This window comes from Abrus precatorius, unplaced genomic scaffold (assembly GCF_003935025.1).
Source record: "Abrus precatorius isolate BTA unplaced genomic scaffold, Abrus_2018 Scaffold7, whole genome shotgun sequence".
Lineage (NCBI taxonomy): Eukaryota > Viridiplantae > Streptophyta > Magnoliopsida > Fabales > Fabaceae > Abrus > Abrus precatorius.
Window position 1 is genome coordinate 35,347,211 of NW_020874417.1, and position 27,435 is coordinate 35,374,645.

General features: G+C 31.6%; 3 protein-coding genes across 7 annotated transcripts; all 3 read left to right on the forward strand.

The window, feature by feature from the left end:
* The first annotated feature begins 5,814 nt into the window (after nucleotides 1–5,814).
* Nucleotides 5,815–11,036, forward strand: LOC113871284 (probable protein phosphatase 2C 15). Of its 5 annotated transcripts, none has more exons than XM_027508279.1 (11): nucleotides 5,815–6,214; nucleotides 6,320–6,396; nucleotides 6,630–6,683; nucleotides 6,949–7,349; nucleotides 7,600–7,771; nucleotides 7,919–8,072; nucleotides 8,155–8,218; nucleotides 8,374–8,481; nucleotides 8,596–8,721; nucleotides 8,849–9,081; nucleotides 10,341–11,036. In XM_027508279.1, the coding sequence occupies exons 4-11, from the start codon at nucleotides 7,140–7,142 to the stop codon at nucleotides 10,564–10,566; spliced, it is 1,293 nt and encodes a 430-aa protein (XP_027364080.1). In that variant the 5' UTR covers nucleotides 5,815–6,214; nucleotides 6,320–6,396; nucleotides 6,630–6,683; nucleotides 6,949–7,139; the 3' UTR covers nucleotides 10,567–11,036. The 5 variants fall into 5 exon arrangements, with proteins under 5 accessions (XP_027364080.1, XP_027364082.1, XP_027364083.1 ...); XM_027508282.1 differs by having other exon boundaries at nucleotides 5,828–6,396; nucleotides 6,949–6,964; nucleotides 7,040–7,349; XM_027508280.1 differs by having other exon boundaries at nucleotides 5,828–6,186.
* A 3,070-nt stretch (nucleotides 11,037–14,106) lies between these two features.
* On the forward strand, nucleotides 14,107–16,689 carry LOC113872303 (LEAF RUST 10 DISEASE-RESISTANCE LOCUS RECEPTOR-LIKE PROTEIN KINASE-like 2.4). Its single transcript, XM_027509751.1, has 3 exons — nucleotides 14,107–14,915; nucleotides 15,058–15,087; nucleotides 15,395–16,689. The coding sequence occupies exons 1-3, from the start codon at nucleotides 14,183–14,185 to the stop codon at nucleotides 16,522–16,524; spliced, it is 1,893 nt and encodes a 630-aa protein (XP_027365552.1). The 5' UTR covers nucleotides 14,107–14,182; the 3' UTR covers nucleotides 16,525–16,689.
* A 1,370-nt stretch (nucleotides 16,690–18,059) lies between these two features.
* Nucleotides 18,060–27,110, forward strand: LOC113872302 (LEAF RUST 10 DISEASE-RESISTANCE LOCUS RECEPTOR-LIKE PROTEIN KINASE-like 2.1). Its single transcript, XM_027509750.1, has 3 exons — nucleotides 18,060–18,868; nucleotides 25,544–25,594; nucleotides 25,958–27,110. The coding sequence occupies exons 1-3, from the start codon at nucleotides 18,094–18,096 to the stop codon at nucleotides 27,043–27,045; spliced, it is 1,914 nt and encodes a 637-aa protein (XP_027365551.1). The 5' UTR covers nucleotides 18,060–18,093; the 3' UTR covers nucleotides 27,046–27,110.
* Nucleotides 27,111–27,435: the final 325 nt, after the last annotated feature.

Consider the following 27,435-nt stretch of genomic DNA (forward strand, 5'->3'; position numbering starts at 1 on the left):
GGTAATTCTATGATGTGATGTCTTAATTTTTTTTTTAAAATCAAATATGTTTTTGGTATATGAAAAAATATATTAAATTTTAATTCCTATAAAATGTTCTTGTTTTTAGTCTTTTGAGATTTATTTTTTTTATCATTGGAAAATGGGGAGAGAGATGTAAGAATTTTCAAGTAAAAATTCAAATTTTAATTATTTTGTATATGCTGTTAACTCTTGCCACTTAAGCTATATTGCAATTGGTTGTGGAGAGACTTCCTTTTGAAGTGCTGCAAAAGTCCTTGTGCAAGTCATTGCTGGTGGATGCTTATCTTGATCGATCATATTAATTTTATTTAGAAGGTGTGTGGCAGCTCTGTCTATGAAACAAAAAAAAGTGAAAAGTACAATTGACCTACCACGTAAGTTAATGGGTCACCCTTGTAACCAAAAGCTTTTATTTACTCTTTTTATCGAAAAATATGTGAGAAATCGACAGAAAGATCTATTAGTATTTGAAAGTTTTATGGATTTGAATTTGCTCTAGGAGACGCAAGAATTGTATGTTTAGTTTTATTTTTATTTAATTAAAAATTAATTTTTTTTTACAAAAGTTGTAAAAGAAAAAAAATTATTTAAGTAAATCTAAATTTATTTGAGAAAAATAAAATTGAACCATTTAATTTTTACGTGAACTAGAGTGAATTTATATTTAAGTTTTACTCAAAAAGTAAAAAGACAAAATACTTGAACAATTGTAATCAATATTTTTATTTTTCCATTAATATTGAAGTAGAAATATTTTAAAATTTTATTTTTCAAGTTTTTATTTAAATAATCTAAATTTACTTGAGAAAAAAAATAAAATTGAACTGTTAAATTTTCGCGTGAATATATGTAAATTTTACTTAAAAAGTAAATGGATAAAATAATCAAAGAATTGCAATCAATATTCTATTTTTTTTCTAATATTAAAAATCCTTGAAGTGGGAATATTTTAAAATTTTATTCTTCAAATCTTTCCCTATTTTGCAATAAGAAAGAAAGAAGCAAAACCATTTTCTGTGTACTTAGGAGGGAAAGGGGCGGAATTGGTACATGTGCATGTTCTTCACTAAATGTTATCTGTTTGTTGATTGACAACCAAACGAATATTAAATATTTTAGTAATATGTTATAGGAATAATTAATTAGTTCATTTTTATCAACTGTTGTATCTTCTTGGTTCTGCTCCTACATAAGTTTTAGAACTACAACTGAAGGAGTAATGATTAATATCTCATCTCGAGCCAAGGGTAAATTTACTTATGAAAATTGTTGAAACTTTTGACTACCTCACATCGGATACCTATGTAACTGAAACATTAGTTTAATGAAATCGAATAGGCTGTACAGGGATACCTACGTGATATAATTGGAGGGAGCAATGATATACTCATGCAGCCACGTGCTTCCTGGTTTTTATCTTTGGCCTGAGCTGCATGACATTGTTCTCAAAATCGTAAAATATATGCTAAGGATTTGTATCCCTAAAGGAAGTGCCATGATTTATAATTATTAATGTTAGCCATCTCTTGCCATGGTTTTAGGCTTCATGCAGCTGCATCATCTGAGAGTCCCGCAGACATAAGATAGCTAGCTGGATACGAGGCAGATAAACATGGATCCCAGAAATTTATCTCTTCTTGTCCCCACATACATCTATTCAAGAGCATAGCTACCGGTCGTTGTCGTGGTTGGTTTCTTCAAAATATTTTACCATGAATAAAATCAATTGTGTTTTCCATAACTTTTGAGAGGTTATAATATAACCTTGGGATAGAATATAGAAACAGGAAAGAAAGAAAGAAAAATGATAAATGAGACAATTAAAAGAAAGAGAGGTAAATAGAAAGAACTATTAATATTAAATCTTATAATTAGTTTTAAATAATTAAAATGAGCTTTAAAAATTACTCTTAATTAAATTGTAAAAATTATGTTAGAGCAAATTATAAAGTGTGGTAATAGTACATTAATAATGTTTTATTTTAATAAAAAAAACTTAATAAGAATACTACCTACTATATATTTGTTAAAAAGAAAAAAGGTTAAATAAAAATAAAAATATAAAAAAATTAGATTGAAATAAAATAGATTATGGGGGTGATCTCATCCCTAGATTTTGTTACAGTCATTGTATGTAACAAGAAGTGGAGTAATCTTCCAGTTATTGCTTGGGGTTTACAGGTGAGACCAGTTATTGTTGAAGCTGAATATTACATTCTGCAGATAGATCTTATAAAAAAGGCTAGTAGTCCTGTTGAGCTCAAATGCGGAATAACTTGGACGTGTAAATTAAAATTCTGACGTAAACTGGCGAGCAATAATTCAGACCTAATAAATAGATCTAGCAGCGCAGCGGTGTAACTTGTAAAGTGTGCACTGAAATACTTCTCAGGAAAGAGAGTTGGATCACAACGGATCACTTAAATACCAGGTCTTTCCTTAGCCAGAATCTTTCCAGTTACAACACTAATACAAATACACACTTCTCCAGCAATCCAACAATCAGCCACGGAAGGATAACAAAAATAATTCTTTTCTGATGTGGAAGATCAGACTAAACTGCAACCACAGAGCATACTAAGAATTATTTTAACTGAATAAAATAAGCAGATAAAGAACACCACTATTTAACGTGGAAAAACCTCCAATGTGGAGGAAAAATCACGGGACAAACTCTGAAAAATATTCCACTATATCTCAGGATATTTACAATATCCTTTCAACACTCTATCACACAAGAGGTGTAAAATATAGTGTACACAGTGAGACCCACTCCTATTCAAATATTACAAATTTTGTAATACCAAAAAGAAATAGAGATGATACCCACCCCAGTGTATTTTTCTCACACTCTTAGGATTTACTCAACACTCTATTTTTTTTTTCTCTCACAAACACTCACAATGCTTGATGAAATCTTGTGTGTGTTGCTGCTTGTGCTTCCTTCAATTTCATTTCACGGCTATTTATAGCCAAATAAAATTACTATTCATTTAATAAAATATTATTAATTGTTTATGAAGTTAAAAAAAAGGGGGCACCGAAATTGAAAATGTGCTGGACCTCACAAGTCCTTCTCACCCTTGTACCAATAATAATATGTTGATGGTATTAACTTGAAGATATTACCATTGCACTGGTAAGCTCTCAGATGCCAATTGCTTGGCTAATCATTTCGGCCAAATTTGACCCAGAAGCTAGGTCTACACCTTTAACTGCATGATATTCTTCTCCTTTATGCTGAGACTGAGATTGTGGGGGATAACTTAAGGAATATAGGATTCTCACGTAGTTTTCCTTGCTAGCTGGGCTTCTTTTAGCCACTCTCTCTCTCTCTCTCTATCTCTCTGGATTAAAAGCAGCATCTTATCATTACTATGACAAGGGACTCCTAATTGTGCATCATATACATTTTTTAATTTAAATAAAATACCAAAATGAATGCAAATATATTTAAAATGATAAAATTATATAAAAGATGATTTTTTAATTTATAGATAAGATAAGTATGATTAATTTAAAACTATAAATTTAGTTTTAGATTAATTTCTAAGGTTATATAAGACATAATTTATTCAACAATTACTACATTACACACGTAAAAGACAATTCTTTAAAAAAAATATATTAACATGAGCTGCCTCTGATTATGAATTTCTTATTTGATACTGAGGCATCATAGTAGCTAGTGGTAGAAATTAACTATACAAGACGACAATGAATGTTGATATAATCATGGTATAAAATGAAAGACAATAATAGCGACAAATTTATTTCATTCTGAGCAAAAATAGGATCCATTTCTAGCGGCATATCAATGTTGGCTCGTGAAGTTTCCCCCTAAACAATATCATACGTTTAATAATGTTGGGTTTAATTATGGTAACAAAGTCGTATAGCTTTTATTATTGCTCTTGGGAATCAATTATCTCTGATTCAGATTTACGAATTAATTCTGAGCAAAATAAATGTAAAATATGATTGAGAATATATATATAAAAAAATTATTGAGAATATAAAATCGAATAAATTCGGTGATTGCATAATAATGACAGTTGTATTGCAATGGCATGGTTGTCAAGCAACGATGGTTGTTGTTTATTAAAAGTTTGTGTGTGATACACAAAAGTGTACCTAATATTTCTCTTTTAATTTTGCGAGGGGGTCAACTGCTTAACTTGTTAAAAAATAGTGAGTGAGATGTTTCACGGCTGATGATAGGTAAGCGTCACCTCTTATGCTCAGCCAAAACATCAACACTCTTTTTAAGCTTAACTGGAAGTTAAATATACCATACATTGACATTGATGACCAAATGCCAAATGCAAAGATGGTATATATAATTTGCAAATTATTTGTGCAGAAATAGAAAAAAAAATAGTTTTGTCTGTTTTTTGTTTAGGATTCCCAAACATTTTTAGGCTATATTTAATGAATTTATTAAAAAAAAACTCATCTTCTTAATAAATTTACGAATATAAGAAATAATAACAATAATTTAATGAAATTATACTCACCTATAATTTCTTCTAAAGTTACTCTTTTTACTTTAGAAATTTTATCTTGTAAATTATTTAATGTTTTGAAAATTCAAATATTTCTATAGTAAAAATAAGACAATATAATAAGAACTTAACTCTAACATGTAATTTCTTGACTACATGGGAACTTATTATTGATCACATCGTATACCATAATACGATAATCAATTCCCAACCAAGTATTATTTTACTAGCTTAGTCTTTTAATTCTGTAAAGTCATAGTCTGAGTTTAATTTTAAGATGACCCATTAACATATCATATGCAACTACATTATAAATCCTCGCTAACTTCAGCGCTCTTCCATAATTTTGCATAAAAATGAACATTCTACTAATCTTTTTTTTTTCCTGAAAAAATAATGCAAAGTATACTAACAATTATTTATATTGTGTATATTCTTAAAAAAATACAATTTATATTTACATAAATATTGTGTTTTCGTTTAACATTATATTAATAGTTAATGCAATAGATTTAATTACATCCATAACCCGATATGTAAAAATCTAAAAATATGATAAAAATAATTAGCAGATAATAATATAAAGATAATTCAAATAGCATGAATTTTATATCAATACAATATACTATACAAAGAGCGAACAAAAGAAAAGATAAACAGATTGCGATAAAAACATTAAAAAAAGAGAGTGTAATTTATAAAGATCTTGATTAGCTGGATGCTTTAGAACTTCCACTTTGTTTAGTAAAAAGAAATACTCATTGTTTATAAAGACGAAGACATTAGGAGGAGACCTACAAAACCCGAAGGTAAAGGTAAAAAAGGTGGAGAAAAATACTAGTTTAGGAAATATACAGGACAGTTACTCCAAATTAATTAATAATAAATAAATTATTAAAAATAATAATTAATGAATGTCACTAATCAATATTTTTAGCTCATTATTTACTAAATATTCATTAAAACTTAGATTAAAATAATTATAATTTTAAAAAATCAATTAATATCTTTAAAAAAACTGAGTGACAATTGGCATAATTAATTAGAGTAATCTGATTGAGGTTAGGAAGAGTGTACAGTAGAGAAAAAGGAATGCGTGGTCCAGTGAGGTGGGCAAAGCTGCAGCGCACTCTCTCTCTCAACAAAACAACAACGCATCGTTGTCGACATCATTGCCATCCCAGAAACACATGCAAACCCCTCCAACACGTGTCTCTTTCCATTCACCAATTCCCAGATTAACATTTCTTTATTTATTTCACCCTCTAAACCCCGTTTGTTTCTTACACACAATTTCCTGTGGTCCCCACCATCTCCCTCTCTCCACTTCTTGTTTTTTTTGTTTGCTCTCACCAAGTGTTTGTTTGTTTGCCTGATTCAATTTTCCTTGTTAATTGTTGTTGTCCTAATACGATGAGATAATCAAAACCCATTATTCATTCCCTTCGTTTCTGACGGAAATTGGTCTCCTGCTTTGGTTGTGTGTCCATCTCACGTTCACACTTGCCTGCTACATGTTTCTCCAGTTGTCACCCTTCCTCACTCTATTTTACTCCTTTTTCTTGGAAAGTAGAAACAAGGGGTCGCATTTTTTTTTCCTCTAGGGGAAGGAAACAGAGAAAAGTTTAAAGATACCGACTTTTAACTGAAACAGAATGTGGGTGTTTGCAAGCAAGGCTTTTTAAGTCAGTAAAGCCACTTTCTTCGTTTCATCTATGAAATCATAGATAACTTGATCCCGTGCTACTACCCCAGCTGCATTTGCTTTATTGTTATTCTTTTTGCTTCAGGAGTGGAATCTACGTATGAAAGTTGAAATCTTTGTTTCATTTTCTGGTGGAGGAAAATTGTTTTGAAGCTGACTTGGGTTGGTCCTCAAAATATTTTTATGCCTTTTTGCTTTCCCCTTTTTTTTTAAGTTCATAATTCTCTCTCTCTCTCTCTCTCTCTCTCTCTAGGAATTGGGTGCTTCTATTTCTTTAATGCAAGATTATGGGTTTAGATTAATGGGTTTAACAGTTCATGCCTAGTCATCAATACGCGTTTCGTATACGTGTTGATATCTTCCTTTCTTCTTCTGTGCATGTTTGCTTGGTGTAGCATTCAGATCTGCATCTGGCCTTGAGCGTGGCGTACATCCAGACATTCTCACTGGTAATTCAGCTAATTTGTTTCATTTTTGCTTGGAATTTTTGTTTTTTGGCTGCTGTGAACCCAGCTTCAAGATTCTTCTTTTATTTTCTTTGGAAAAAAAAATTACTGAAGCTCATGGTTCATAGAGTTCAGTAGAGTCCAAAGCCGTGTCATATAAATTGTATAATGCATTGTCAAAAGTCGCCTCTGCACTTTGGATTTGTATATTTTTTTATCTAGTTGTTGAATATGAGTAGGTAATTGTTGATCTTTGTGATGAATGCAGATCAAGTTGGAATAAGGTATCTGCTTTCGTGCCAACAAGTCTTAATTGTGTGGAAGGAGTGCTTCTGTGTTGAAGTGGTAGCCCGTTTCAGTGTTTTAAGTTTGGAGGTCTAATATGCTTGTGAGAAAGAGAGGTTCTTGAATCTGAGTAATTAGGTCTGAGAGGAAGGTGATTCTTTGTTGGGGCTAGATATGGCCTCTAGTCAAGGGAGGCGGCATCACCATGATCTTGTGCCTCTTGCTGCATTGCTGAAGAGAGAGATGAAGAGTGAGAAGATGGAGAAACCCACCGTGAGGTTTGGGCATGCTGCTCAGTCCAAGAAAGGGGAGGATTACTTTCTAATTAAGACTGATTGTCAGCGAGTGCCTGGGAACTCTTCATCATCCTTTTCTGTATTTGCGGTATTTTTCGACTTTACTATTTCAGATTATAGTTACTCCTCTAGAAATGCAGGATATAATAACTACTAGCTTGGAGATTGCTGATTTGCAGTTCTGCATGCTTTATTGAAATTTTGCTCTATTTTTTACTCTGGAGGTGTAGCAATGGCCTTTTCAGATTGTAATCCTGAATTGTGAGCTAATATGAATGTCCTTTTGGATGGAAGCACATGATCCTATGAGATGGTCACCCATTTATTCTGGTTCACAGATCTTTGATGGGCACAATGGAAATGCTGCTGCCATTTTTACCAGGGAGCATTTGTTAAATCATGTGCTGGGTGCTCTCCCTCGCGGGCTTGGACGAGATGAGTGGATACAAGCTTTACCTAGGGCGTTGGTTGCTGGGTTTGTTAAGACTGATAAGGAATTCCAGAGCAGAGGTGTGGATTTTAGCTTTTATTATTATTGTTATTTTTATTTGTAATAGAAGAATTATTCTTATTGGGAGGATGGAAATACAGAACCGGAGGATCAGGAATGTATTTATCTTTTACTGATTTTATGAGTCCTTGTCCGGTTTTGTCCAGGGGAAACTTCTGGAACCACAGCTACGTTTGTAATAGTGGATAGATGGACTGTGACTGTTGCATCTGTTGGAGATTCCCGTTGTATACTGGATACCCAGGGTGGTGCTGTTACCACCTTAACTGTTGATCACAGACTTGAAGAAAATATTGAAGAGTATGTTTTTATCTCAAAGGCCTAGTAGTTGGTTTACTTTTTTTTTCCTTGCTCTTGGTTATGAGTTTCACTGTATACACAGGAGGGAACGTGTAACTGCTAGTGGAGGTGAAGTTGGGAGGCTTAGCATTGTTGGTGGTGCTGAGGTGAGCATATTATGTTGTAGTTATACAATTTTCATCTTAAAATGGAATAAAGGAAGAGATCATCCATTTATTCCTTCCCCACTTTCAGCATCTAATTCTGAGGGCATTCAATATAGCTTATACTTGTTTTAAAGTTTAGTTCCAATCCGTTACAGATTGGTCCCCTTCGATGCTGGCCAGGGGGTCTATGCCTTTCTAGGTCAATAGGAGACATGGATGTTGGGGAGTTCATAGTTCCGATACCATATGTCAAACAAGTGAAGGTATAATTTGTTTCCGGATAATTTCTTCTTCTTTATGTCATTGATTATAATGCCTATGCATCCTGCTAGGTCTTTGTTCAGGATAACAATCTTACACTTTGTCATGGATTATAGCTATCAAATGTTGGCGGGAGGCTTATAATTGCTTCTGATGGAATATGGGATGCTCTATCCTCAGAAATGGCTGCAAAATCTTGCCGAGGTTTGCCTGCAGAACTTGCTGCTATGCAGGTTGTCAAGGTAGTATGCACTGCAAAGCTATCTGATAATTTAGCCAAATCAACACGTCTTCTGGCTTGTTATTTGACATTAGCTTCAAAGTGGCATTTCTCTTGACACATGCATATATATTCCTACTGTTATTCAGGAAGCACTAAGAACAAGGGGGTTAAAGGATGATACGACTTGCATAGTTGTTGACATAATCCCACCTGATAATGAGTTGCCACCAACACCTCCCCCAAAAAAGCGGAACAAGCTGAGAGACCTTCTGTTCAGGAAGAGGTCCCGGGATTCTGCCGGTAAGCTGTCAAAAAAGCTTTCAGCTATAAATATAGTGGAGGAACTGTTCGAAGAAGGATCAGCAATGCTTGCTGAAAGGTAATCTATCATTCTCTTTTAATAGGAAAAAATCATTCAATTGATAAGCACTGGAAAATCTCATGAAGATGCCTTGCATATTGTTTTCCATCTACGGACCGCCATTTCTCCCCTCAGGATTTATATCATTAAAAGTAGTTGATAGTATGAGTAAACTGAAGTGTCAAAAGGTGGTGGGTGGTCTTCTATTGTAGGAGCTAACTCATATTTTTGTAGTTTATAAAAAAGGGTGGGAATATTAGTGACTGGTAAATTAGGCTTATATCAGCATGGTGTTGGAGAAAAAGACAAATTCTTTATAATTCCATTGAAATTTGGGAATTCAGCTAACTAATATGATGGTGTGAAGATTTATTATATTTAGGATTTGTATTGAGGGTTATTTCAGAGTAATGGAGAAAGACAAGATATTAATAATTTCATGGAAAATTGGGAATTTAGCTAATAACGTCTGAATATTTTTGAAGTCAAAATGAAGATTTTGGTTGAAGCTAATAACGTCTCTTTCCGCTGCTGAAGTATGTCCCCCTCCCTTAAGAAAAAAAAACACAAACATTAAGGATCTTCAATATAATGATGCATTGTCATTTCTGAATATCATCCATAGATATACACAAGGCTTCATGTACCAAAATTCAAAAAGATAAGATTTTTGTTTGGACTGATTTCTATTTTACTATGAAAAGTTTTGAATTTGAGTTAGTTTGATGTAGGATTACAGTTTATTGGAAATAACTATGAAGAATATAGCAAGGGAATGCATTATTTATGGTGTTCAGTTAACAGTACACAGTTTGTCCAACTACTGTTTGACACATATTATGTTAATACTGAAAGCATATTATATATTTGATCCCTCTCCCTCCTAGGTCAATGTTGATATGTTACTTCACATCTGCAAAATTCAATTTAATGGAAAAAAAATGTTAAAGAGAACATAAAATGATCGGTATCCATCCTGACCTAATAAACTAACGGATTTTATCCCTCATGCTTTGCATGGCCATTTGGCTGTAAAAACGCTCATATTCTATCCTATCGTCTCCTACAATATTCTTGATTGATTCTCTTCAACTGATTCCTACTTGGGATGCTATGCAAGCCAAATTCAGTATGTGTTCTGTAGTTATGAGTTTATTAAAGAAGCATTACATGCTTGGTTGTCTCATTGAGTGAGACCTACTCAGAGACAAGTTCTAGCTCTAAATATTTTTAAAACTGTTGTGGTTCATGGATTTAATACTTAGTATGTCCTGCAGATTAGGAAATGATGACAACTTGAACTCAGGACAATCAACATCTGGGCTTTTTGTCTGTGCTGTATGCCAAGTTGATCTTGCTCCAAGTGAAGGCATCTCTGTCCACGCAGGTTCCATCTTCTCCACCAGTGCAAAACCCTGGCAAGGTCCTTTCCTATGTTCTGATTGTCGCGATAAGAAGGATGCTATGGAAGGAAAACGTCCCAGCGGAGTTAAAGTATCATAGGTTCAAAATTGGAGTAGTCCTATTCTTTATGCTATCATTCACTTTGTAATCACAATTTATATAGGCCAAGTAATTGGTTGAATCTCACTGTCAAGTAGCAACAAGAGATGTACATGTGATATCCACGAATTCATGTAAAATGGGAAATTGCATTTGAATAGCAAAGGCTGGGAGCTGGGAGAGCCTGGACTGAGTTTTTGGGGGTCTGCAGGTTGTCATCTCTGTCTAATTGTCAAAGAGTTGGATGGTTAAGATCAGTGCCAGGTTGATTCTTTTGTATATTAGTTTTGTGTTGCTAAATTTACCACAAAAGTGGGTATCATCTTTGATCACGTGGGCATCATTGCATGCTACCTTCACCCCAGATTCCTGTATATAAACTTCCATAACCTTTTCAGCCCTGGGGATTAGAAACTGCAAATCTTTACGATGGATTGAAAAATCATTCATTTAAATTTAGGAATTGCTTGTTAAATATGTTCCCTTTTACCCTTGCCTTTTTTTGCTCCCACCCTCAATTTTGTCCTTCAGGAGGGGCTATAGTTCTTTCAGAAAAATAACTGGAACAATAGTGTAACGATTAATGCTTTAGTGGTACCATACGAGAACATGATTTTTTAAAACTGTTTTGGAAACTTCATCGCATTAACAGTATCTTCGTACTAAATAGCCGTCTTTTGTACATTCATGTGAGGGTTTTTTAATTCAATTGAAAATAATTTAATTTAATTTAATAAAATTAGTTTTATTTTAAAGTAAGTTTAAAATTATATAATTTATGTTTAACAATTGTTTACTAGAGAGTAGAATTTTAATAAAACTTAAAATATAATTTTTTTGTATGTAAAAAAAAATTGGTACAAAGGTTATAATTTATTCAATTTATTTATTACTTAATTTGAGTACAATTGCATTTTAACCCGGATCCAACCATTCACTTGAAAAATATGCACTACTCTACCCAATTTATTGAAATTTAATTTATAGCAATATAATTCAATCTCTCTCTGACCTTAAATAATAATTTTTTCTTCAATTGTTACATTTTGTTTGATAAGTAAATAATTGCCGAAATAACCCTGAATAATTAATATTTTAAAAACAATAATTTACACCCGAGGGGTGCACTGATATAAAAGGGAAAGTCTAGCTTTTTAACAAACTAGTAAAATAACGTAAAGATAAATCTATAAGAGAAAAAAATAATATAAAAATAAATAATTTTTAATAAATTAAAATATTTTATTATTTTTTAAGTTTTAAAAAAGCTAAATAAAAAATTTTAAAAACATAAATTAATTTTAAATTATAAAAATAATAGTATTTATTTATCATTTAATTTTTTGTTCTATAAATATTTAATAAGAAATTTATCCTAATTAAGCTCAACTACAACACGTGTACAGCCGTGTGATGCGGGATGGAAAATGCAGCGATAATTGTTTATTGCACTATCATTATCCCTGGATGATTTGAAAACAGTGAAAAAATATTTAAAAAATATATTTTTTTATTAATATTTTTAGAATAAAAATATGGAAAATAAATTTTTTCGTGAAACTTAAAACTAACTGATAAGTTTGTTGAAAGTAAAAGGAAAATTCAAAAATGAAAACTAAAAGCTTATAAACTAATTAGTTAAATTTATAATGTATGACAAACTTAACTATTAAACAAGTTAATAAATATGAAATTACAAAAATAAAATAATTAAATACAGGACCAAAACTTGAAAGTTGGTAAGTATTTATTTTAAAATAACTATGAATTTTATATTTTATTCTATTTTATTGAGTAAATGTTAGTTAAAACGTAAAATTTTTAAAATAATCATGTATTAAATGATTTTTTTTATTAAATTTTATTATCTTTTAATTCTTTACTCGAAGTATCCTTAAATAATTAGTTGATAAATACTTATATAAATTTTTTTTATGTTTTTATTATTTTTTTAAAATTAAATAATGATACGTGAATAATTTGTTTAACATTAAGTAACTGCTATCAAGAATAGGTAGTAAAATCTTTAAAAATATCCAATAAGTATTATCATTTGATTTTAGAACTTTTGAGAAGTAAGATTTATCTAAGTTATGTGAAAAATAGTATAATACTCTAACCCTGATTGCATGCAACCAGTCTCAAAAGTCAAAATCAAGTCCGCTGCATATTATTTTCGCGGTTTTTTTAATTATAAAAAAATGAGTTTTTTTTTTTATATAAACTTACATATATATATATATATATATATATATATAATTTATCAGATGTTATTATTATAATTTTAAAAAATTTTCGTTTTAATAATTTTAATATTTTTTAAAAAATCGCTATTAACAATTTTAAAACTTTATTATTTTTTTATTTCTGCATCTATTTATAATAATTTTTAAATATAATATTTTTATAATTTTTTAAAACTATTTATATATATATAATTTTTTAATGCTATATATAAAAATAATAATTTTATTTTTGCGTTGATGTCATTACTATTACGAAAATATCTATTATGGCGAGGAAAGGTGAGGGAAAACGCGTAATAAATAAGGACGTCGTTGGATGGGTCATTTAGATTAAATTCCACAAACACTGAAACACACCTTCGAATACGTTTTCGCCAGTCAACGATGACTGCAACAATCTGCCACCAGTAAGTTTCTATAAATTTTTAGAGAAATTTTTATTAAAAAAATTATTAGTAAAATAATAATAATAATTTTTTAATAAAAAAAAGTTGTTTTAAATAAAATTTATTAATTTTATATCATATTTTTTTCTACCGATATTTCTATAAAATTTTATTCAAATGGACCGAAATTAAATTTTTGCCTAATTATCAACGTTCATGCATAATGGGCTTCCTTTCCATGTTCAAATCAGTAACTATCTTCGCTAGTCTTTTTCCTTTGGCTTTTAATTTTTTTATTATTTTAAAAATATTTGCCATTAACAAGTTTTGACTTTTATTTTTTTAAATTATTAATAAATTTTAAATTGCATATTTTATAATATTTTAAAAAATATCATATTTTAACATATATGATTTAAATGCGCTATAAAAAAATAATCCTCATCTTGTTTAAGCCGAGGATGGAAAGTGTCCAACTCTTATAAAATATATATAATTATTTAACTAAATAGTTTATAATAAATAAATAAGTAAAAAAGTAATATTCGATTTTAATGTTATATTAATATAATATTATATATCAATTTTAATCATTTGACACAGTTAATTGTACAATTAATTTTATTTAACGGATAATGAACTAGTTACATGTCTATAAATTTTTAACTATAAAAATTATAAACTTTCAACTTAGAAGTTATAAACTCATAAATTTTCACAGCTAATTTTACGAACTAAATCCCGCAAAAGAGCAGCGAGAACATCCAAAATCAAGGGAGGGGTGCAGACAATGACGTCCTTATTTATTACGACGTGTCCACTACGTTGCATGAATAATGCAGTTATGGTATATCAGCCTCACAAACCTTTATTTCCAGATAAGACCCTGTATTCCAGAGTTATTGTCCAAGTCAAGTGGCAATTCATGTAAGAAACCAATTTATTATTTTGTAGTTCATAAACGTATTGGGTGATTCAGGAAGAATGAGTCCAGTTTATGAATTTGTATTATTGCTTTGGTTTTCTCACCTTATGCCACTTCTCTTGGCTTCAGGGCACCAAGGAGAGTGCCCCACTTCGTTCAATTGTGGATATCTCGGCAATATCGGTTTCCCTTTTACTATAACACAACGCCCTCACTGTGGCTTATTTCCCATTCCAAATTGTGATGATCGTGATCTACATAAGCCCAAATCTATCCAACTAGACAATCAACGAAAACCGTTTTTGCTTTTTCAAGTTCTTCCGCGTATTTCTGATACTACTACAACTTTGCATTTAAGAGACAACACTCTCTATGAACTTCTTCAAAACAGAAGTTGTGAAGCTTTCACAAACAATTATACTCTTCCTCGCGCCTCTCAATTTGCTGCTTTTAGTCTACAATACAGTGCAACCCTGTTCAGGTGCAACCGTACCCGCCATGTCAAACCTGCAACAAAAATGAAAAATTATAAGTGTGATGACCGTGACTACGATCTCTACTACGGGCCTGAATTGACCGCCGATGATCCGTCTTTGAGTTCTTCCATTGCATGTACAAAGGTGCTCCTTCCAATTAAAGATGTGCCAGATGCTGAAGACCCATTTACTTTCGTAGCTTCTGATTTGTTCATGGAAGTAAAATTAACTATTGAATGTGTAAATTGTCACTATCAACGAGGGGGGCAGTGTCAACTTGACAGCAAACAGAGTTTCTACTGTGCCATCAGTTACGGTACGCGCTCTTCTGTAATTGTTTTTTTCTTACATCATAAAATAATGCCTGCGTGAATATTTGAGATATATTAAAGGGTTTAAAATAAATGATTATATGGTTCGATGGCTGTTGTTTTTAATTTGGTTAATTACTTGTGCAGAGAAAACCAGAAAGAAGATTGTGGTAACAGGTAGAACACTAAACACACCCAATTCAATTTTATCATTTTTGTTACAATCACACGCAGTCACAAATGCATTTGTGATTCTCTAAAACATACTTTTCTTTTGATCATACACTAGGCCACGGTTACCATTCAGGCACGAGTTAAAGTATTCCGCAGATTTATCTGTCACATTGGCTTTGGAGTCTAAAAACCAAAATTTAATCTGTTAATCAACCGAAAGATAGCCTATAAAAATCTTTGGTGACTTTTGTTCATATATACAGGTCACTAATCTAAACATTTTCCTTTTCATATTAAACAAATTATCCAGCTTTGACCTTGGTGGCTGCGGGAGTTGTAGTGCTGATGATCTTGGCTTGCTGCTTTAGGACAAAGATTTCCTCTCCCGCGTATCTTTTGTATTGGAGGAAGAATCGAACCCATGCAATTATTGAAGAGTTTTTGAAGGAACATGGACCTCTTCCTACGGGTAGGTACAGTTATTCAGAGGTTAAGAAAATGACCAACTCTTTCAAAAATAAATTAGGCCAAGGAGGTTACGGGTGTGTATTCAAAGGGAAGTTACATGATGGATGCCTTGTTGCTGTGAAGATTTTAAGCAAATCAGAAGATAATGGAGAAGAATTCATTAACGAAGTTGCAAGTATTAGTAGGACTTCACATGTTAACATTGTTAGACTTTTGGGATTCTGTTTCGACGGTTCTAAAAGGGCTTTAATATACGAGTTTATGCCAAATGGATCACTTGAGAAGTTCATATATGAAGAGAAGAATCCACTACAGGTTGCTCGCCAATTGGACTGCAACACATTGTATGATATTGCAATTGGCGTTGCTCGTGGATTAGAATACTTGCACAGAGGTTGTAACACTAGAATTTTGCATTTTGACATAAAACCTCACAACATATTACTAGATGAGGATTTTTGTCCAAAAATTTCAGATTTTGGACTTGCAAAAATATGCCCAAGAAAAGAAAGTTCAGTATCGATGTTTGGTACCAGAGGAACTGTAGGCTATATTGCCCCAGAGGTTTTTTCAAGAAATTTTGGTGCAGTATCACACAAGTCAGATGTTTACAGTTTCGGAATGATGGTCTTAGAAATGGTTGGGATAAGAAAGAATATTAAGCCTGAAGTAGACCACTCTAGTGAAATATATTTTCCTCATTGGATTTACAATCGTCTCGAATCAAATCAAGAGCTTTGTCTGCTGAGTATAAGAAATGAAAGTGATAACGAAAAGGCAAGAAAAATGACAATAGTGGGCTTATGGTGCATACAAACTATCCCTTCAAATCGACCAACCATAAGTAAAGTGCTGGAAATGTTAGAAGGTAGAGTTGAGTTGTTGCAAATGCCACCTAAACCCTTTTTTTCTCCTTCATCCTCCCCAGTCCATTTGTCATGTGAGACAGTTTGTGTGAATACTAAGATTTAGCCAACTATGTTGCAATATATTATATTTATTACTGTAATTTTATTTTATTTTTTTCTTCTAGTTTGACTTTGTAAATTCATCAGCATCTGCCTTGTAAGAAAGTAAAGACTTCAAACACTTCGTAACTTGTACCTTTCTTTGTTTAATATAAGCTCTTTTTATAGCTGTAGTCCTATACACCCTCATTCGATTAGAAACGTAAATCCTTCCTTTGCCAATGCTATAGTTCTTTAAGCTGTTTTTCACCCACTGATGAACCATATTCTAATATTGTTTTACATATGTTTTTAGCTAATGAAAATATTATATGGCATGAAAGAGTTGAGAAAGTGTCACAATGTCTATCATAGAATATAGTCAAGCTTGAACAATACTGAAAAAGTGAATTTCATTTACAAGAAACTACGTTTATGAAAAATTAAAGAAAAATCCAAAAAAAATTCTAAACTAGATATATCTTAAACCGCTAAAAAAATTCAAATAAAAAAATAATTTTAATAATTAAAAGAATAAGAGTATTTTGTTTTGATTTTTAAAAAAACTAAAAATAAGTGTATTGTTTGTTTTTAAAAAAAAAAATATGTTAAAAAATCCAAACAAACATGTTCTAAGTTTACTAAATTTATAATGGCAGTTCCACAACTTTTTTTTTTTAAATTTAGCTTTACTCTTTTGTAATTATTCGAGTTAGCTCGTACAAGTAAAACTGTGAAGAATTTGCAAAATAACTCTCAATTTGAGAAGATGTTTATTATTATTTTTATATTAAATATTACAAAAACATAATCTTGTTTTCATTATTTTTTATAATTTTTTAAAATTTAAAAAACAATTCATTATTTTTTTAGATAAAATATATTTTTATTATTATTCTTAGCGTACCAGACTATTTTTTCAACACTCGAAAATTTGAATCAGAGGTCAGAAAGTGGCAAGTTGGTCAAGTTTGTCAACTTGCCCATAGGAGGTCTCATTTGAAAAAAAAGATTTGAAGACACCAATCAGGAGAGATAAGGAAATAAGAAAAAAAATATCATTAAAAGATAAGTATATGTAAAAGAAGTTCACATTCCGTAGAAAACATGACTATTGTATAATAGAGGTGGTGTTTCATAATCTATTGTCTAGTAACTTAGTAAATGAATTGTGATAAACCCTTCTCATGATGAATGTAAGTAGACTCATTAATAACTTATTTTTATAATAACAATATAAATTTATTTGAATAAAAAATTAATATAATCTCTTTTTTAATTACGTAATATTTAATATACTTTTTAATTTTTTATATTATTTTAAAATTTATTTACAATAAATTATAATGAAGTAAAAAATTCGCTACTTTTTCTACATAAAATCTCACCATTTTATTTGAAATTTTTTTTATATGAATACCGCGTAAAATATTGTTTTCACTGATAAAGTAAAACATTAAATCACATTAAATTTTTCCATTCCAGCTTAATCTTTCCCCTCGAACAAATAGGCCACGTCCTCACATAATATTCTGCATAATTCTCTTTCCCAATCTTCAATGTCTTCCATTTAGAACTTGACAAGCCCCCAAAAATGAACCATATCAGCCTCTTATTTATCCTCTATTCTCCCTTCATTCATTCCTACATCCTCCTCTTCTATCTCCTCTTCATTACAATTACTTCCTACGCTGCAGATCCAAAATTCGATGCATGTCAACCCAAAATCTGTGGCAATAACCAAATTATAAGCTACCCGTTTTACATCGAAGGAGCACAGGAATCCTTCTGTGGGTACCCTGGTTTTGGCATCTCGTGTGATCCAAATGGCTTCCCAATTCTCAGTTTCTCTGATACCCAATACACCATCCACCAAATATTCTACCAAAATCAGTCACTATTAGTGTCCAATCCCGTGTTTTCAACCTTAAGACCAAACATCAGTCAAGGTTGTCTTCAACGTACCCAGAACCTCACTCTTCCCAATAACACATTCCATCTTGCTCCGAACCAAAAGGACGTGACATTGTTCTACGGTTGTGACTTACCGTCGCTTCCCAGAGAGCTGCAAGAGCACAAAATTGGGTGTTATGTAGAAAACGGAACGAGTTCGGTTCTGGCAATGTATAAGGAGGATAAAAATATAAGCTTAGTATCAAATAATTGCACGGGTGGGGTGGCGGATGCGACGGTGGAAGATGGAATAGGAGAGATTGAAGAGGCGCTGAGAAAAGGGTTCTTCTTACAGTGGACGGCAAGTGATTGCAGCGTGTGCAGCAGTACTGGAGGGAGGTGCGGATTCGATGCTGATATGTACAGTTTCAGGTGCTTTTGTACTGAGGGAGTTCATTCTGTCAAATGTGCTGAAGGTTAGTCCCTCCTCTTTCATGGCTCTGTGTAAAAGTTTATAGTGATTTATAGTGTCTGCAATAAGGGGAGTCATTTTGCTGATTTGACTCATTACCACCAATCCAATGTCATGTTTACTTGATTTAGTAACCCTCTTTAGTCCTGACTCTTTATCCGTAAGGACAATTTAAGTGCGTGTTATTGATGCTTTTACTGTGTTATTTAGTTAAAGCTAGTTTTATATCAGTAGTCTACTGAATAAATGTTAAAGCAAAACTTCAATCTCATTTGAAAAATAACATACAACATACCTGTAATCTTACACTTATATAAATTAGAATGAGAATAAACATGAGTATGAAAGTAAATGTGTATTTTCTTCCATCTAGTCAGCAAATCTTGCATAACTGTTTTGAATACAACTATGCAAAGTGATTTAAGTGGTTTCAGTTAGTTGTGTTTATTAAACTTACATAATTGCAACCGCTGTGTGTTAAGAAGCGTTCATTTGAAGCCCATGATTTGAACTAGACGTTTATTTTCACGAGTTCTCATAGGGAGAGTACCGGCAATTGTGGAGGAGACAGAGAGAGGTGCCCAGAAATTTGAAGCTCTGTGATTGTGATACGGGCAGGTAAATGAAGATGAGGCATTCTTTTGTACGCGTTATTCTCTCTGCCCTCGTTGACTAGTCTGAGTGTGAAACCAACCGCTTAAAACGACCTCTCCATTCTTTAAACTTGTCTTATTCGTAGACCCTTTCAACGTCTCTTTAAACTTCACTATTTCAACCGCACAGCCCCACTTAATTTCCCGTCCCATTTTTCAATCTTCACTGCGATGCACACAAGTTTTTCAATGTTTCTTTATGATTTGCCCTCTCATACACAGTTTAACAACCCTCCAAAACCAAGAGAAAATTCAGATGAAGGGAATAAGTTCAGAATTATTCACACAAGATTTCATGAAATTGGTCTAATTTATTAAATACATTTGTAATAAAAGTTATCATACTTATTATGAATTTTATGATAATTAATAGATTAGACTTTCTTTTACAATTTGTTTTTTTATATCACAACACTTGATTGGATAGTGAACCGTGATCACACAATTCACATTGTGAAATTAAATAAGTATATAAAGTATTAATCGTAATATGTTAAGATTTACACTTTAATTCACATTAATTAATTATAAATATTTAAACATAAACAAATAAATTACTTATATTAATTATTAAGTTTACTTATTTACTTTATCTATACATGAATTCATATGTTTTTATCCACAAAACAAAATAACAATTAATTTTAGTTTACAAAGAATTATCAAATAATTCTAACTTTATCTGACAATATTAATTATATAATTTTAATTAAAAATTAATTTTTAAAATGACTCTTATCCTAATGACTAATTCTATTATGTGATCATATTTTAAAATATACATAAGTCATGATGTAATATATGAAAACGACTTTATCATCTTAGAGTCAAATAATATTGAATTATTATAGTTGTTATATAATTTATTAATATAAAATTTTCAATAATTACAAATATTGTTAACTTTATTGACTAGTTATTAAGATAAAGTGTGCAACAAAAAAATGACATGCAACAATGATCTAAAAGTTAAACAATTTTTGTTAAATACCTTAAAGTTATAGAAATTACACGATCTTTCAAAAGACCATTGTACTTTAGCTTTAAATAGTATCACCAATAGTGATTTCAACAATATTAAACTCAAAATTTAATCATGATAATGAATTATAAATAATATTAACCACCGTTGTAGTAATTCCAATGACATTGTACTCAAAATTACAACTATGGGCAGGTACAATGACTTTGATAGTATTAATTTTTAAATTTAAAATTTATATAATAAATATGCATGCATATATAAGACAAAATTTATTATTTTATTATCTAATTTAAAGTTCAAATTCAATTTTATCTTCCAATTTTATTTTGATTAATTTTAGTCTTCTAACTTTTGAATAAGTTTCACATAAGTCATTTATGTTAAAAATATTAACTCTTGATATTTTTTTTTTTGCCACCTGTTAGGCATTGTTCATCATCTCCTTTCTTAGGTCTCCATATACTCTTCATCTTCTTTTTTCTCAAGGTTTTAACTTTTTCCCTCACCTCTTCTTCCTTGTTTTTCCTTTTTTCCATACAATCATCCAACATGCTTTTTACCAACTTCTTCCCTTTTTTTTACTCTTGTTCATGTTCAAGCTTTCAATAAGCAACTTCCTATAAGCATATTTGGATGGAAACTTACAACTGAGTTTTCTTTATCTTTAACCCTTCAACAAGCATATATTGAGCATAATTGAAGTTAATTGACTACCAATTTAGTATGGATTTATCTAGTGGTGTTTACAATGAAAAAAAAGAATCAAATACTTAGATTAACTTTGTGGTATGATGTTGGTGAAGCATATATTAGGTGTTTGTATGGGAAAAGAGAGAAAAGAAAAAAAGAGAAGAGGTGGAGAAAAAAGTTAAAACTTTATGGAAGAAAAAGATAAACTAAGTATAAAAACTTAAGAAAGAAGATGATAAATATTTATAAAAAAAATTGTTTTCTTTTTTTCACTACCCCACCCCCACCCCCACCCCCACACCCTCAACCTTAACCCACCCCTTCCCCTTTTCTACTACCCCACTCCACACTCCTATCACTAGTCCTTCTATGCTATCCCACCCCAATCCTTTCATTCTTGTTGTCCAACAGCACACATCCTCTCTTACCTTCGTCCCTTGATGTTGGTTATTATAAATTTTTTTTTAGGGAAAATTTGATGGTACTTGAAAGGAGGAAGAGGAAAGGAAAGGAAGAGAAAGGGTTGGGATAAAGTAATAAGGAAGGAGAAAGAAAAGAAATTTCCTTTAAATATTTAAAATTTATTTATAAATATTAACTTTAAATAATAAAAATTTAGATAACATATTATATAATGTGATAATATTAATTCTTTATAATCAGTTTAACATTTAATAAAAAAAATTAACAACAAAAATTAAATCTTAATTTTTTATTATTTTAAAAATTAAATTATAACACAAAATTTTATAAAAAATTATTATAAAATATACTGTATTTACGTAACTAATCACATATTTAAGTCTTCTATCATAAAAACATATTTAAATAATTCAAATAAAATATACAGTACTTAAAGTTGTTAACAAAGAGGTTATTATTGGTCACGTAAGAGGCCAATGTCAACTTCACAGTAAAGGAAATTTCTGCTGTGCTAAAGGCATGCACAAATACCTTACATTTTGCAGACATAGTATACAGTGTGTATATACTAGGAATTAGCCAAAAGTAGGCGATCAAGAAATTCGGATAAAATCAAAAAACAAATTAAGTAGTTGTTCTATGTCCATGTTTTATCGACTCTCCCACGAGTAATTTCAACCATTGTTTTCGTTTCAAATAATTTTAATCAAAGCAGTTGCTAACTTTTAACATATAAACATTTATAACATGTTATATTATTAATTTATTTACGAGTCAATAATATACCAATTCACGTTAACTATTACCTTATTTATATATAAAATATTACAAAAATATAATCTTGTTTTCATTATTTTTTAAATTAAAAAACAATGCATTAATTGTTTTTAGATAAAATATATGTTTATCATTTTTAGCCATAGTGCCACTTAATTTCCATAATTTTGTTTCCCTTCTCACACAAATAGCCTTTAGAATGCACTCTCTCTTTGGATATGGATCTCCTCTAGTTGTGGCAAACATTCAGTTTCATTTTAATTCAAGCCAAAATAAATTAAGAAAATACAAAAAATAACAAAAGTTTTTTGCACATAATTAACTTAAACGAATTTTGAAGAAATAGAGACTGGTTATGAGAGACAATAGGATTAAGGATGAATGAAAATAAAGAGAGCATATGATATAAGAATGATAATAGAGGAAGAAGAGAGTGGAGAGTTGGATATAAAAGAAAGAGAGAGATATGTATGAGGTGAAATGAAAGTAAAAGAGGAGAAGAGTGAGAAAGAAGTGAAGGAAAGAGAGAGTTAAGAGAGGAATTAAATACGAAAAGAAAGAAGATTGAATATAGAAGTTAAAGAAAGTTAAATATAGAGATTGAGAAGTAAGTATTAAGCATGAAGAAAAAATTGAAAGAGAATGGACATCTTTTAAGTTTGGACTTAACAAACTTTGTTTAAGCTAATTTTACACAAAATTTTTATTACTTAAACAAAGCTTATTTTTATTCAAACAAAAATTAAAATAGGATGACTTGTCCCGAATCACAGTCCCTCTCTAATGTTATATAAAATAGACGCAGATCGCATGGAGTTTTGGCAAGAACTGTATGCTGCAGCTTCTTGCTCGCTTAAACGAGTTTTTCTCGCTTAAGTAAATTTTAGCAAAAAGTGATTTTAACCTAAGCCAAAAATAATTCGCTTAAGTTAATTTCGCTTAAATAAAAAAAATTCGCTTAAGCAAAAGCAAAAATACTCAGATCAAAAGAAGATGTTTCTTTCTCTTCTGTTATTTCAGCTCCCTCTCTTTCACCCACCCATTCTACTCTTCCTCCTCTCCTCTCTTTCTTTCCCTCCCACTCAACTCCTCCTCCTTTCCTTCTCACCTAATAATTCTCAATTCTTTCCCCGCTTCCACTTAACCCCTCCCATTTCTCTCTCTTTCCAATTCAGCCATTCTCTTCCTTCTTTCCTCTCACTTAATCCTTTCTTCCCTCCCCTTCCCCATCTCTTTTTCCTTTAGCCCAACTCAGTCTCATTTTTCATCATCTTCATCTATCTCTCTTCCCCTCTCTTCCCCTTCACCCCTACTCAACCTCATCCTCTTCTCTCCTCATTCAACCCTTTTCTCTTCTCACTATTAGCCTTCTTTCGCTCTTCTTCTCTTTTGTCTTCTCTCCTCATTCAACCCTTTTCTCTTCTCACTATTAGCCTTCTTTCGCTCTTCTTCTCTTTTGTGTTCTTATTCCCATCTCCCTCTCAGTCTCTCTTTTTCTTTTTTTCTGATTTTTTTGTCATTCTTATTAAATTCCCTTAAATGAATTTTTCTGATTCAAACAATTTTTTTAAACTTAAACTAAAATCACTTTTTGTTAAAATTTGGTTAACTTAAAGAGAAATTGCTGTCTACAATTCCAGCCAAAAAGTCTTTAGAATTCCAAAAATGTGTATTGTGAAGAAAGAGTAATAAGCACGTTGGGGATGGTCATTCAGATTAAATTCCACAGACACTGAAATAAACCTTCTAATACGTTTTTCGCTGGTCTTCGCAGTCAACAATGATTGCAACCGCCACTGAGCGTAATCAAAACCACTGCTTGCTTTGTTGTAACTGCTTCCTTCATGTATAATTTATACAGTTCGGAAAACAAAGTGCAACGAACTTGGATTGGAGCAGAACACATTCGTAAATATATTTTTATGATAAAATTTATTGAAAATTAAAAAAATATAAAAATATTTATTAATTTAAAAATGAAAAAAAAGGTGAAAGACATTCTATTTCTATAGTTTTCAGTCAATGTTAGTCAACAGTGAAAGAATGTGAAATAGAATGTATCAGAGATGCTGTTGCCCTCGTTGCTCTTACTCATAAAGGGGTTGCTTTCTGTTCTATGCTGCATAGAATGCATTTATTGTTTTCTAAAAATATCTCCATACTTTTTATCTTTCCTTCACAACTCTTGAGATTCGTAATGGTTCCCCTTTCCATGTTCAAATCAGTTATTATCTTCGCCAGTATTCTGCTTCTCGCCTCAGCTGAGGATGGAAAGTGCCCCCCATCTTTCGACTGTGGTTTTCTTGGACTCATCAAATTCCCTTTCACAAGCACACTGCGACCACACTGCGGCGTATTGCCTATACGTGGCTGTGAAGATTATAATGCTTACGCTCCCAAAACCATCCAACTCATTAAAAGCTCAACATCAACATCCTACCCTGTTCTACAGGTTGAACCTCGTACCATAGTGATCAGAGATGATTATCAATATAAAAATATCCGAAACAGAAGTTGCAAAGCCTTCAGCAACAACATTACTCTTCCACACACCTCTCCTTTGGCTTCTTTCTACATCAAATATAATATCACTATCTTCAGATGCAATCACTCCCTCAATATCCCCGTTCCCAAAATTTTTAATAAATATTCGACCTGTTCTGAATACAATATCTACTATGGCCCTGCCAATGCTGAAATGCCTCGGGGCTACCAGCGGCCCAGCTCTCTAGCACCATGTTCCACAATTCAGCATGCCGTAGTAGATAAGTGTAGTGACGACCCCTTTCAATGTCTGTCGGGTGATACAGCTATCGAATTACAATTATCTGAAGATTGTGAAGAGTGTCTTGGTCATAGAAGAGGCCAATGTCAACTTGACAGTGAAGGAAAATTCTACTGCGCCAAAGGTATGCACAAATACCTTACATTTTGCAGACATACACATCCAGTATGTAGTATAAAATTAGCATGATACTAGGAATTAGCCAAAGGTAAGCGATCTCCGAAAGTCGGGTAAAATCAGAAAACAAATTAAGCAGTGGCCCTGTATCCATGCTTTTTTTACTCTCCCATGAGTAATTTTGACGATTGTGTTCGTTTCAAAAATTTTTAATCAAAACAGTTGCTTACTGTTCTCTAACTTTTGCAGGGAGTAGAACTAGAAGCTGGGTTGTGAAAGTGGAACTAGGACTCGGACTTGGTAATGTATTTAGATTAATTTGCATATCTTTTCAGCAAGAATGGCCCACGTTCTGCATTGCAAAGTCTTCAACTTAACAACAAAGCAGTTTAGAAGTTAGGCGTGATGACACTAAAGTATTAATAAATGGAGCAAAACATTAACTTCACTTAAAGCCTTAGCCAACGTAAGATCAAAATCGGCAACCTAGTTGCCAAGTTCCGGCTTTCTTATATCTTAGCTTAACAGATTTTGCTTGCGATCATTATTTATTGCCTTTAAATTCTTTAGTCAAAAGATACTCGATGTTTATTCTATTTTTCTGTGTAGCATTACTTTCTCATCCTTTCAAATTTATCGTTTTAATTTGAATAATCTCTTCAGCTGTTACAGTTGCTCTATTACTAGTAATGGTCAGAATCTACTATACAAGATGGAAAAAGAAAAATCCAACCAATCAACGGATCGAGGTTTTTCTTAAAAGATATGGACCTCTTCAAATCAAGAAATTTGGTTATTCTGAGATAAAGAAAGTGACCAACTCCTTCAAAAACAAATTAGGCCAAGGGGGGTTTGGTAGTGTTTACAAAGGACAATTACAGGATGGACGTTACGTTGCAGTGAAGGTTCTAAGTGAATTGAAAGATGATGGTGAGGACTTCATCAATGAAGTTGCAACTATCAGCAGAACTTCTCATATTAACATCGTTTCTCTTCTGGGCTTCTGTTTCGAAGGCTCTAAACGAGCTTTAGTTTATGAGTTCATGTCTAATGGATCACTTGAGAAGTTTATCTTCGAAGGAAGTGTCCTAATGACAGATTGTCAGTTAGACTGCCAAATGTTGTACCATATTGCAATTGGTGTTGCTCGAGGACTAGAATATCTGCATAAAGGCTGCAACACTAGAATTTTGCATTTTGACATAAAACCTCACAACATTCTCTTGGATGAGAATTTCAACCCCAAGATTTCAGATTTTGGACTTGCAAAAATTTGTACAAGAAAAGAAAGTGCTGTATCAATATTTGGCGCTAGAGGAACTGCAGGCTACATTGCCCCCGAGGTGTTTTCAAGGAATTTTGGTACAGTATCACATAAGTCTGATGTTTACAGTTATGGAATGATGATCTTAGACATGGTGGGTACGAGAAAGAATGTTAAGGCTCAAGTAGACCATTCGAGCGAAATATATTTTCCTCATTGGATTTACAAGCATCTTGAATCCAATCAAGAGCTTGGTCTACGAATTATAAGAAATGAAAATGATAGTGAAAAGGTGAGAAAAATGACAATGGTGGGTCTATGGTGCATCCAAACAGATCCTTCGACTCGACCAAACATTACTAAAGTGGTCGAAATGTTAGAAGGTACAGTTGAATTGTTACCAATGCCACCTAAACCTTTTTTATCTCCTTCAACCTTTCCGGTTGATTCATCGTGTGAATCAAGCATTGTAGCTTCTCACTCGTGACGCTACTAAAATGCAATATATGTTGTAGTATCTCACATTTATAATATAATCTTCTGGTTATTTGGTTACTTCTATTAAAACTCACAAATTATATCTATAAAATAAATTTAAAATTATTTAATATATCCGTTCATGTAAAAAAAAATAAGTATGATATATGTTTTTAAAATATATCAAAATAATGACCTTTTAATCATATATTTTTCAAAAAATTTTGATAAAAATAATTAGGATAATGTAATTATAATTCAATAATTAAATTCAAAAAAAAATAAGATCAACCTACGTATATAAATTGAATACAAATTATCTAACAAGAACATAAAGATATTATTAAAAAGAAACATTTGTAAGAATATTCGTAAAATGATAGCATTTTTAAGAATTATT